General features: G+C 40.9%; 1 protein-coding gene across 2 annotated transcripts; it reads right to left on the bottom strand.

Annotated features, from left to right (window-relative positions):
- Positions 1-6,194: 6,194 nt before the first annotated feature.
- LOC111577031 (cornifelin-like) lies at positions 6,195-12,599 on the bottom strand. Of its 2 annotated transcripts, XM_023283102.3 has the most exons (4): positions 12,551-12,599; positions 10,583-10,690; positions 9,742-9,893; positions 6,195-6,688 (listed from the first exon to the last, which is right to left on the bottom strand). In XM_023283102.3, exons 2-4 carry the CDS (start codon positions 10,686-10,688, stop codon positions 6,548-6,550), a joined length of 399 nt encoding a protein of 132 aa, XP_023138870.1. In that variant the 5' UTR covers positions 10,689-10,690; positions 12,551-12,599; the 3' UTR covers positions 6,195-6,547. The 2 variants fall into 2 exon arrangements, with proteins under 2 accessions (XP_023138870.1, XP_054863872.1); XM_055007897.1 differs by lacking the exon at positions 12,551-12,599 and having other exon boundaries at positions 10,583-10,765.
- Between the last annotated feature and the right edge of the window lie 825 nt (positions 12,600-13,424).

The following is a 13,424-nucleotide window of genomic DNA, read 5'->3' as shown; positions in this document are numbered from 1 at the left end:
TTCAATACAGTCTAACCTTCAGTCTTTGATTCAGCTCATCATTTCCGTCAACGGTTGATTTGTACTCTGACTGGGCTGACATGATAAACTCCACCACACCGCTCTCTTTCCTGTGGCATCATTTTTAAAATGTGTCAACAATGTTTTGTAGCTATTGGTTGTGGTTTGTGGTGTCATCAAACCATATCTAGATGCCGGTAGTGTTTTTATAGCTGCTGCTAGTGTTACATTGTTTTCGAGACAACACATTGTTTTTCACAACATCAAGCTGACATCGACTCATATTTAAAAAAATTAATCAATTAATTATTTTCATGAACCACTGTGTTTCTCCATCAGACCAAAAGCAATAAGTGACAGGAAACATGCATAATTTACATTTAGTTTTTGTCCGGTAGTTGTCATTGACTTTATATAAATTGGAACAACCCCACATTTTCAGTGTAGTGGTTCTGGTTATCACCACCTTAGCAGCACCCAACCCCTCCTGATTCCCAAATAATCTATGAATCACTTAATTTAATCTATGAATGAACAAAGAGATGGAGTGGGACTAGAGCTGAGGTGGACCATGCAAAGGTCTCTGCCCTGTCAAAATGCTCACCTGCCTCTTCAAGAAAAGCACCCTCTGAATTATGCAAAACTTTAAGCCTTAATGCAATTTAAACGGGGGAGCTACGTAAAAATTCACCCCTGTGCACCTGTCACAAATACTCCAAACACCAAAAACTGTATTTTGCTTCGAGGCTGCAAACATTTATTGTATAAACTTGGGAGTTTAACCTGGAGCTTGACGGGAATTGTCTCACTTTGGGAGCCAGCCTCTAGGGGTCATTTGAGGAAAGGTAGTATTTGGCACGTCCACATTAGCTTCAGCCACAGCAGCTGTCTTGGTATAAGAACATAGAATACAGTGCTTCATCAGTAAAAGAAAAAAAATCTTCTTGATTAAGAATATACATGCGTAATGTCTTCAACTGACCTCAGTTCATTTTCTCTTACTATACTCCACACAATACTTTTCTTAACTGTTAGTAACTTTTTAAAATACCAGACCGAGACATCAGGGGTGAGATATGGATTGATTTTGTCTATGTGGTGAATCCTCTTCCAGGTTTATTGGACAAAACATAAAACTGAATTACTGAAGGGTACCTACCTTTCCCTTAGAGTCAAGAAAGCCTCCAAAGAAACTGGAGCTACTAAGTCTTACTAATTCTAAAACTACATTTTGATACTAGTCTACTTTGGGCAGTGATAGACATCCACGTTCTTCAGCCACATGTAATTCAGTTTTGAGTTGACTTTATTTTTCAAGCCCAGATGTTGCCAGCTGATGTTTATTAGTCATCCCCAATCTTGTGTTGAAATTTTTGTTAGGTCAAACCTTTAATTTGCATGAGGATGATGGATGATGCTTTAAACCAATGACTATTTTATTTATTATGTTCTTTAGCCACTGGGAGACAGTGAAAACAGCATGCAAACACTGAATCCTGCGTGATGAACCAAAGATTTCAAATTTAGATTCATCAATCCATAATACCTTCTTCCGGTCTTCAGTAGTCCATTGGTGGTGTTTCGTGGCCCAGACAAGCCTCGGTTTCTTTTTCTGACGTCTTAGCAATGGCTTTCTTGCTGCAACTCCAAGTCTTCTCTTCACAGTTGAAACTGAGGTTTCTTACTACGACTACTATTAAGCTGTGCTTGAAGCTGTTGTCCCGTGACAACACCTGTAGGATTTGGTAGCACCAACTCTCAAGACTTGATCAATCTCCATTGCTGCAGAACAGCTTTAAGTTGTTAACCCATTTCTTGTTCCATGAAAAAGGCCTTTTTGTAAAGTTCTGAAATGTACATTATTTTTCAGTTTTGGGTAACCTTATCTTTTTGTAACCTCTGGCAGTTCACCACATACCTTTGTACAACTTGAAGCTATTCATTGGACTTAACTACTTGAATTTCAATTTTAAAAAATAGAAAAATTGGGCTATTCTAATTAAGTAGTGGTAGCAAATAGTGTAATTTTGAGGTGGTAATTGATCCACTTTCCTCACCAGTTTCCTGATAAGAGCCATCAAAGTGAATCAAAAAACCTGTAATATATGTACAAATGTGTTTTATTGCTATCCGGTTTAGTAAAAAAAATCTCTCACACACACACACACACACACACACACACACACACACACACGTGCACGCACACACACACACACACACACACACACACACACACACACACACACACACACACACACACACATACACTTATCTCTCAGTGTCCAGCTATTTTCCGGGTAAACAGAAACGTCAAGGCCGAAGCCACTTTGCTTTTACTTCTTCCTTATTCCTACCAACAAACCAACAAAGCAATAAAATCCCTGCATGTGGAAACTTTTATATTTATTAAATTTATAATGACTAAGCTGCATCTTTTCCACTGCAGCAATGAAAAAAAATGATCACATGAAGTACAATGTGAATGTATGAATGAAACAGCAGGTCAAAATGAAGTAAAACACTCAAATGTTTAACTCATTTTTCTGATTTGCCTTTTTCTTATGTGAGAAAACCATGATTAAGTGCAAATATTTACTCTCCAGCTAGGACAGTTGTAAAGCACAAACCACTGACCATAAAGACTTGCAGAAGTGGCAGTTTGTGTGTTTGTGGTTGAAGTTACCATCAGTTTGCTGATTTCTCAGATTCATGTTCGCATTTATTGAAGAAAGAATGCTGTCCAGCTCATCTTGCCCTATGTGAAAAAGTAATTGCCCCCTTAGCTACCAATCTACCAAATGACTAAACTGATTTGGTAATTGGGTTTAATTTAAAAATGTTGCCCTGTATGCACTTATTCAATTTTAAAAAGTTTTCTCTTGCACTTCCACTTCATCATCTTTGTACCTGTACTCTTTACAATGCACTGATGTCACAGGGCATGAGCGCAGGCTGTTGTAATCTGTAAAATGATTGTTGAACTTTAACCCCAGTCTACAAAATAACTATTTGCTTTTACATGTTCTGGTACACACCCTCCAATGCAGACACACATTCAGCTGAGTAAGTCAGGCGTTAGATAACTTCAGTGACTCATTACGTTCAGTAAGCTGGTGACCTTTTCAGCATCTGGCAACGAACCAGAAACTCTGAAGCACAACCACACCAAGTTCTACCATCACACATAGTCTTTGTCAGTCCATCTGTAAATTGTATGCGTAATCTGTAAATAACATCTGAGTGGATGGTGTGGCCATTTCATATCTCTATGTGGAGAATGAGGCATATCATTGGGTCTCTGCCGTTATCATCTATTCGCTGACAGCAGACAGATGACATGTTTTGACCTTCTGAGCCAAGAGGCCCAGTTATTTCTGACTCACTTCATCATATACCTTCTAATAAAGAATCTGTTTCTGTATGTCTTTAAAAATTAATGTATGTGCGACTCTTCAAGACTGCATGAATAAAACAGACTTTAAAGGGCTCTTAGTACGAGTGATGCAGACTGTTGAACAATGCACTGCACCCAAAAGAAATCAACTAAATGCTGGATGGAGATAGTGTGATGTCTCAGCTAGGGGTGTGTCCTGAGCAGAACAAGGATTCCTTTGACATTAGAATCTTGTGGATATTTATCTTTTATCATTGAAATTGTGATCATCTTATATTTTTCAAAATCAAATTTAGCAACCCTTCAGGTTTTTATTCAATTGAGGGCTACATTAAAAAAAAGTTTATTTTATCATATGTGAATTTTCATATGCTTCTATATAGCAATCTTACCTAAGAGCACATGATAAGAGTCTGAGTAATATTCTCAGCTTGACTACCCATATAAAAATGCTCTGGCTCTGCCACTGCCACCACTGCAAGGTCACTGGTAGTAGTGCAACTTCTCCTGACTTTATGCCAAAGGCAGAATGCCTTCCAATGTGCAGAATGATGCTCCCATCGGTCTCAGCTGCATTTTGTCTTTATTGCTGATCAGCTAATGTGAGCATGTTGAGACACTTGAGACATCCATCCATCCATTATCTATACACTCCTTAATCCTCATTAGGGTTGCAGGGGGGCTGGAGTCTATCCCAGCTGACTTAGGGCAAAGGCTGGGGACACCCTGGACAGGTCACCAGTTTATCACAAGGCTACATATAGAGACAAACAGTCACACTCACATTCACACCTACGGACAATTTAGAATCACCAGCCACATCCAAACATGACATGAGAATCAGAATCAGATTACTTTATTATCATTCAGGCAAATTACATCAGAGATGCACTGCAGAACAGAATGACAACGCAGGGTCAGCAATAAAAACACACACAATTAATAACAGCTGTGATGAAATAAGTTATGAATACTGGTGCAGTAGTGCAGTGAATGAAATAAGTAAACCGAGAGAAAAAATAAGACATCATTGCACATGTCCAAGCTAATTGCACTTGTGAAAGGCAGTAGTGTATATGTTCAATATTTACAGTCCTCTGTTTTAAAGATGGATGGTGGTGAGAAAGAAACTGCTCCTGAACCTAACAGTTTTACATCTCAGGCTGCAGTACCTTCTGCCTGAGGGTAGGAGAGAGAACAGTCCACGGGCAGAGTGAGTGGGGTCCCTGGTGATCCTCAGTGCCCTTGACAGGCAACGTTGTTCTGCCAAGTCCCTTACAGGTGGTAGCGAGACCCCAATGATCCTCTCAGCAGCCCTCACCACTCTCTTCAGTGCCTTTTAGTCAGAGGCCCTGCTGTTCTCATGGACACCGGAGAACCTGGAGAAAACCCACACATGCACAGGGAGAACATGCAAACTCCACAAGAACTGGGCATCTTCTAGCTGCAAGGCGAAAGTGCAGTCCACTTGAGACATGAGTATGTAAATATACCTGATAAATATCAGCGCTGAAGCAATGTCATTGTGAGCGTGTTAGCATGTTGACATTAGTATCTAACTCAAGCACCCCTGTGCCGGTTTGCAGAGATGCTAGCTCAGTTGATTAGACCAGTCATTTTCAACCACTGTGCCACGGCACACCGGTGGGCCGTGAGAGATCATTAGGTATACTGTGGGAAATTATCTCATTTTTTACCACTTTACCAGCAGACCTAGCTGGCATGTTGGATGATGTTGTGTGGACCAATAGCCTTGACTGAGTTTGGGACCCATACAGCTCAGCAGCAGTTTTTGGAAAGGAAATGACTTTGCAGGAGCAGGAGGAACTAACTGAACTGAGATGAGATTGTGGTTGAAAGTTAAGTTTTGCTGACCTACCTCTGGACAGTTTTTGGTTGGCTGTTACCAAGGAGTTCCTCATTCTGGCAAACAGAGCTAGTTTGACATTGCTCCCATTTTCCACAACATATCTAATAGAGCTAAACTTTTCAAGCTTGACTGCTATAAAATCTAAAAACAGAGCACTCTTGACGAAGCGCTTCATGTATGCCTTTCTTCAATTCCTGCCAGGACATCAGCTTTGTGTTCATCTAAACAGTCCCAGGTTTCACACTGAGTGAGTATAAAGAGTGAGTGAGATACTAAATTGTCAATATATATACTATATTAGACTACAGTGTGTCATTTTGTAACATTTTTGGTTGATGGTGTGCTGCAGGATTTGTTTAATGCACTAAATGTGCCGTGCCTCAAAAAAGGTTGAAAAACACATGGATCAGACTATATGTATGTAAGACCCACCACCCAAGGGGAAATAAGAAAAGCAAAATAAGACAATAATAAAAAGTGAGGTGATGAATAATAGAATAAAATGTATTAACAGAGAAATAAATAACAAAATTAATTTCAAAAGTATAATGTAGTTGGTGGAATGTGGTGTATAGCATGTGTCAGAACCAGAGGTGGGATGCTTGGTAGATGCTAAACATGTTTTTACATAAGCTGAAAACAACGATTTTAAAAAATCTGTGGAAAACTGTATTTTGACACGCAATTAAAGTTTAAATCAATTTAAAAACAACTTATTTCACACTTAGTTCAATATATCAACACTATAAATGTTTATGACATCAGGGAACATAGTACTAAGTGAATAAAAAACTAAGATGTATCAGTGTTGACCGCATAATATTGGTCATTTGCCTATCAAGATGATGCATCATATGAAGTTTTTCTCATGACACGGTTCACTACTTAATATAACTCAAGAGAAATAAGATGACAGACATTTTGTTACATGAAACAAAAATATTTTATTGACCAGAGTGAACCAGAGACAGCGATCTTACCCGAATTCTAACATTCATCATGTTATTATATGAGCAAAACTCAAAACATCTGGCATTAATAGAAAGTTTAAGCAAACTTGTTTCACTTAACAGCTAATTTCAGAACACTATCATACTGATCTTTATGATGCTCAGTGTTAATTACTCAAAGTAAATGCTTTGTCTTTGTGCTAGTACTTTTAACTGTGCAAACAGAACTATTCTTTTCTAATATGTTTTTCATCATAATAGCAGTAAGAAAATAACTAGAGGGCAATATTTGGACAGCATATGCCTTTAACCCACAGCCCAAATAGCTGCGTCCTAAGTACGAATGACCTGTGAAGTGACCATCGGGATCATGGCTGTGCCCTGGTTCCTCCTGACCTTCAGCTCACGATTCATCTGGCACCAGACACATGAGTAACACCACATCAGTTTACAGCAGTCGTCACAGAATGAGCCCTGCAAGACAAAGATAGAGAGAGAGGAGGCAGCTGTAAAAATGATAGTTCATTTTTGTGAGTGGTATGTATGTGAATGTATACAAAGTAACATCTTACTTCACACAGAACAAAGAACATTAACACAGAGATTAAAAAATCAGCACAGCAACAAGGAGAAACAAGCTTATTATGTTGTGAAGTAAAAGAAAACACTGAATAAAATCTGAAAACTACAGGCTTCAGAATATTTATTAACCCTAGAATATTTGGTCACATTTAAATTATGTGGAAAACTGAAAATAGTGAAACATCCCATCTTATGTACTATTAACTGTATTATGCCACATGTAGAAATCAGGAAGCATCGCACCACCATATGTGATCTCTTAGGGAAGTAGAAGTAAACAAAATAGAGAATATAGTGGAACAACCTGCTGTAACACTACAAATAGCTTTTACAGGGAGAAAAAAACAGAAGGTCTGGAAGACACGATTATCTGATCTGAAGGTGACATTTTAACTCAGCTTTAATATCTGGAGCTAATGGGCATTAGTGTAATAATCGTAACAATCCTAGTTTTCACTTACAATCATCAGACATGTTTGATATTATCAGGGAGGTCTTAATCTACAAGCACGTCCAAAGACTTTACCTGAATCTGTAAAGCCGTCACTTTACCAAATCAGGAGGACTGAAATTCAGGTAAATTGGCTCAGGCATTAATTACAGACTAAAATGACTTTTTATCTTGAGGACATTCTATTCTACCGCCACCTCGCCCGGGTCAGGGATATCGGGGCCTTCCACTGGAGCCAGGCATGGGAGGGTGGAGCTTGACAGAGAGTGTCTGGTGGCCTTGCGGTCCTGTGGGTCTCGGTCGGGTACAGCAGGAAAAAGTAACACGGGGTCGCCGTCCAGTAGGCCCACCACTTGCAGGACTGGAAATCGGGGTATGTCCACCAGGCAGTAGGCAGGAGCAGGTGTCTAGGTGCACCGCCCCCTGGTGGCGTACACTGTAGACTAGTTGTCGGGATGTCGGGATTTCAGTGGCGGGAAGGAAGCTGAGCTGGTGCGGGAGATGGAGCGATACCGGCTAGATATAGCTGGGCTCACCTCCACGCACAGCAAGGGTTTCAGAACCAACATGCTATCTCGGGATCTTGTTCACGAGTTATGAGAAAATGGAGCACGAGATGGACAGGCGAATTGGTGCAGCAGCAGCAGTAATGTGCCATTGTACCGAACTGTTGTGGTGAAGAGGGAGTTGAGCCACCAGGCGAAGCTCTCGATTTACCAGTCCATCAATGTTCCAACCCTCACCTATAGTCATGAACTCTGTGTAGTGACCAAATAAATGGGATCGCGGGTACAAGCAGCCAAAATGAGCTTCCTCCAGCACTGCTCCCCTGTAGGCTCACTCTGTCAGGGCGAACTTGAAGCGGTCTGCTTTGGACAACAGAGTGGGGTTCCTGGAGGAGGTAGTCAACTGGGGGTGCAGGTGCGCGGTGACTAACAGCTCCATAGAGGGCATGTGAAGAATGCTAAGCTTCTCCATGCCTTCACAATGCAGAGAGGAAACTCCGTGTAGCGGGCTTTTGCCGCTGAATGGGTGGTCCTTCCTTGAAGTGGACACCTCGTTGAGCAGCTCATGGAAGACAGGGAGTCGCTGTTTTGCCATCCCCGCAGCCTGGGACAATTTCTTCCCTTCATAACGGGATCTGGTGATCTCCATTATAACTGCAGGCCAAGGGATGTTTAACTGGGATGCAGTGCATTTGCACACAGACTGCATATCCATGCTGGTGGAGGTGGAAGTGGGCGCGTCTCCCTCCTCGTCCCTGAGGGCAGTCACAGAGCCTGATATGGCAAACTGAGCAGAGGGGATGAGGACATCATCCTCACTGTCATCCTCCTTGGATATGAGGTGCTCTGAGGTATCCTTTCATCATCCTCATAATCCAACTCCAGTATGTCTTCCATAAGCAAGCCAGAGTGGCTAGGTCTAGCTGGAACCCCCAGCTGGTGCTAGCACAGGGTCCAGTGTCCACGTCAGTCCATACCTTAACCTCATTGGTGACTGGTGTGTCGCCTGTGGACAAGTAGGGGTTCTGGCCAGACAAGCTAGCTTGGCATGCTAGGTGTCATCGGAGACTCTTCATGGTGAAGAGGGACCAGTGCCCACATGAACTGGGGGCTTGAATAGCCTGTCGGGCGTGTTGCAGCCCGAGGCCAAACGAGCAGACCTGGTGTGAGTCACGGCTCGATATTTCGTTGCCACAGGCACAGAGCCGGGCCCCGAAGTCTACATCTCCCCTGGTGTGAGAAGCATGGGCGTCCATCTTGATTGGCTGCATTGCTGAATAAGAGGCACTGTGAATTAGCTGGCATGCCAATTAACCAAAATGGTGTTAGCTGGTTTGCTACGGTGTAAAAAAAAATTTCTTCTCATGGTGTGGTCGAATGGTCAACTCTCCAGGCTACGGTGAAGGCTGGAGGGTCACAGGTATGGCAGCTAGCGTTCAGCGATGGAACAATAGCCGAGTTAGCTCCAATCTATGAACAGTTAAGCTAGCTAGTGTGTATAAAGTTGAGATATGCTACACAAAGTGAAAAGAGTTGTTTGAATGATGCTGCGTAGTAGCGCGGGCTACTTAAGGGTAGGTGGCTCTGTGTAGTTTCTGTTTTTCCAGTGTCCTGGCAGTTTTTCTCTGCACCGAATTATTCGGTAGCTGTGTTTTCCTTGTACCTGTTCTTTAATTCACTCTCCTGCCTTGGTAGTACCAAGTTGGAGACAGTTTTCTGAGTCTCTGACTTCGGCAACATAACATACTCACATGAATGAGACCACTTGAAATTTTAACTCACACGCACTCTTAAAAAAGGCTGCAAAATGCAACCATTTTAGATCACAGTTCAGAGCCCGAACCTGTTACTACCTATTATTCATTACACAATCCTCAAGCCTGTAAGGTAACTTAGATTCTCTAAGCAATGCATACTTATACTTGCGTAGGTATACTTCAAGCATGTATACCTGCAGTACATGTATTTATACGTGTACTCAGCCTTACAGGGATGTTGTAGCGCTCTCTCATGGCGGAGCGGAGCTTACAGGACACCACGCCACAGCAGCAGAAGTCCAGGAATGGCTTACAGCAGCACCATCCAAAGTCATTGGCTGTCTGACACTGCATGCAGGGGAAGCACCAACAACCAAAGCAACCTTGAGAGCAGAAGACAAACTTAGAAACTTAGAGATAAAATTGTTGAAGTGGCTGTAATCAATGTTTGTACTGACAATGTTAACAATATGACATTTTGAAAGGTTTCTTTTGCACTTGTCCCACACTTTATGGAGAGTTATAGTGAGTTTCAACTTAGTGTTTGGCTATATCACTATATATTTTGCTGTTTTTGGTTTACTCTTATCCTGTTGCTATAGCCTATGGCTGTTTTATGCAAAAAGGCTCTAAGAACCCATTCAGCACCAACATAAAGTGAACATAAAGTGGAGCATTTAGCAGCTTCAGGAATGGGTAAAAAAGATGCTGTTGGCTTTCTAAAATCTTTTCTGTGAGTACATCATGTTTATGGAAGAGCTATTCTAAATAGCTCTTCCATTAACAACTCATATACTTAGTTTATTTTACAAATGTGTAGATCAGTATTTTATGTTCTTATGAATTAACATCAATATAGCTCAGATTCTCAAAATGTTTTGCTGTTTTAAGGATCTCAGATAACCTGTAATCCTGAGCTTTGATGCTATCAGGGGTGAGAGGTCCTTAAAATCCAAACACAAATGGTAACAAGCATATCTATAATTCCATGGCAACTGAGAAATTGCATCTGTTGCTGCAAACTGGAGAAGAAAGTCACTGGAATTGAAAGGTAGTTGTTTGGTTGACTTACAGGTGCCCATATCATTGCAGCAATCGCACAGGCCGGTACTCCAAGCTGAATGGCCTTGAGAAGTGGAAACCATCACCACCTGGGCTGGCTGCTGTATGAAGGCCATGTCTGGAGGATACAAGGCACAAATGGAGACAGTGGGAAAGGAGATGGTGGTCATTGCTCTTAAGTATATGACTTCAGTGGGAAAACAGCACGTGTCTGCGCTAATGGAGCAGCGGCCATGGTCGGATGTACCAAAGGCTTCATGAGCAGAGTGAAAGAGACACCCAGATGTTATTGTTACGCACTGTTTTTGCACAGTGAGGCACTTGTTGCCAAGACTTTACCAGCAGACATAACTACTGTGTTGGATGATGTTATGCGCATGGTAAACGTTGTAAAGACAAGACCTTTAAAAAGCCGCATATTTGCATCTTTGTGTGAGGAAATGGGGGCAGAGGATAAAGCCTTAATTTTCCACATGGAGGTCCGACAGATGTGGCATGGCAAGGTGCTGGCCTGTGTGTATGAGCTGCAGGAGGAACTCAAAGTGTTTTTGACTAATGAGAGGTCCGATGATGCAAAACTGCTTGCATGTGATGAGTGGTGTGCAAGGCTGGCATACATGGTAGATATATTTCAGCATCTAAATGACCTGAACACACGAATGCAAGGCCGAAATGAAAACCTGCTCACAGGTTCAGATAAAATAAATGGATTCCGTCCAAAGGGGCACCTCTGGCAGCAACATTTGGAAACTGTCAACCTTAACACGTTCCCACTCACCCAGAGATGTCAACACTGTTGCACTGTGTGAGATAATGGGTAGACATCTGAAAACTCTTGAGGAGAAGTTGTCATTTTATTTCTCGTCAGCCTCCACTGATAGTCTTGACTGAGTTTGGGACCCATACAGCTCAGCAGCAATTTTTGGAAAGGAAATGACTTTGCAGGAGCAGGAGGAACTAACTGAACTAAGATTGTGGTTAAAAGTTAAGTTTTGCTGACCGACCTCTGGACAGTTTTTGGTTGACTGTTACCAAGGAGTTCCTCATTCTGGCAAACAGAGCTAGTTTGACATTGCTCCCATTTTCCACAACATATCTAATAGAGCTAAACTTTTCAAGCTTGACTACTACAAAAACAAAAAACAGAGCGCTCTTGACGAAGAGCTTCATGTATGCCTTTCTTCAATTTTTGCCATGACATCAGCTTTGTGTTCATCTAAACAGTCCCAGGTTTCACTGGGTGAGTATAAATAGAGAGACTAAATTGTCAATACAGTATATATACTATATTAGACTACAGCGTGTCATTTTGTGACATTTTTGGCTGATGGTGTGCCGCAGGATTTGTTGAATACAATAAATGTGCCGTGCCTCAAAAAAAGGTTGAAAAACACTGTCCTAGAAGCTACAGCCAATGCTTCACTGTTAGATGCTAGCGAGTTATGTTTTGTATGTTTTTTCAATTCTTAAATGATTAATGACACGGCATTTCAATTTTTAGTATTCACTACTTTGTCACATCTTATATCACAGACTGCCCATAGGCTTCACTTTTTATATTAATACAAAAACGGAGGCATTTGCAGAATAAAATTATCTGTTTGCAGCTCGTTGTCTAACATTCATCCATTTAACTGTCCCGTTAGCTTCGATGTTTTATTAGCTTTCTAGCTAACTTAATTAAAGCGGTCAGACGAAAGTATTCACATGTGCTGATATAATGAAACGGCTTTAAAAATACATCTTAAAGAAGCTAAAATAAATTTAGATATCTCTCTGTATACATACATACATACACACACAAACACACACACACGTATATATATATACACACACACACATATATATGTATATATATATATATATATATATATATATATATATATATATATATATATATATATATATATATATATATATACACACATATTTCCAATTGTTCCTTTTGGGTTAGGCTAAAATACAGAGCTTTTCTTACCTTTTCTCTGGTTCAGCGAAAAAAGTGTGGTCTGCTCAATGTACAACACTACAAAGGAATGAAGAGAAGAAAAATTAAAAAGGGCTTGGCTCTTCAAACTTCCTATTTATGAGAAAAGTCAAGTCAAGCCCCTCTACCATTTGTTCATGCACACACAAAAAGCTCATATACACCAATATGCCACTCGAAAATGCGCAGTCCAGTTTGCATGAGAAAAACAAACACTGAAACCAAATTAACTCAAAATAACTTACAGTATATAATTTATACAGACAGTTTTAAATCGAGTACTTGTGTAATGTGGTCAACATGTGAGAAAAAAACATATGCATTTCCCCTTTTTTGCATTTTCACAGATAGAATAATTCAATTCAATTTCATTTATATAGCGCCAATTACAGGTCAAATTGTCTCAAGACGCTTTACAGAACCCATATGCCTGACCAGAGCAAGCCCTAAGGCGACAGTGGCAACAAAAAACTCCCTTTAAACAGAAAGAAACCTTAAGCAGAACCCAGCTCATATGGGGGGGACCCATCTGCCTGCTGGCCGGCTGGGTTGAGAGGGACAGAAGAGGTAGAAGGGGAGAGGGAAGAGAGTGGGGTGGGGGGACAAGGAAACATATAACACACATTGGGATACATGTATGATAAGAGTAACATAGATGATACATACAAAGTAAAAGCCAACAATGAAACTGATGCGTAAGTTTACTGTTATGGTGTACAGCTCTGGCATTAGATATACTACATATATAGCTACTACAAAGATGCAAACAGTGTGTAGATGCGCATATCATGTATAGTAAGGAAGAGGCAGAGTACGTAGATTGGTGGAAATGGGCAGCTGGAAGCAGTGGACTGGAGAAAAGACA

This window comes from Amphiprion ocellaris, chromosome 23, assembly GCF_022539595.1.
Source record: "Amphiprion ocellaris isolate individual 3 ecotype Okinawa chromosome 23, ASM2253959v1, whole genome shotgun sequence".
Taxonomy (NCBI): Eukaryota; Metazoa; Chordata; class Actinopteri; family Pomacentridae; genus Amphiprion; species Amphiprion ocellaris.
Note: the sequence above shows the minus strand (reverse complement) of the source record. Positions and strands in the feature narration are given on the sequence as shown.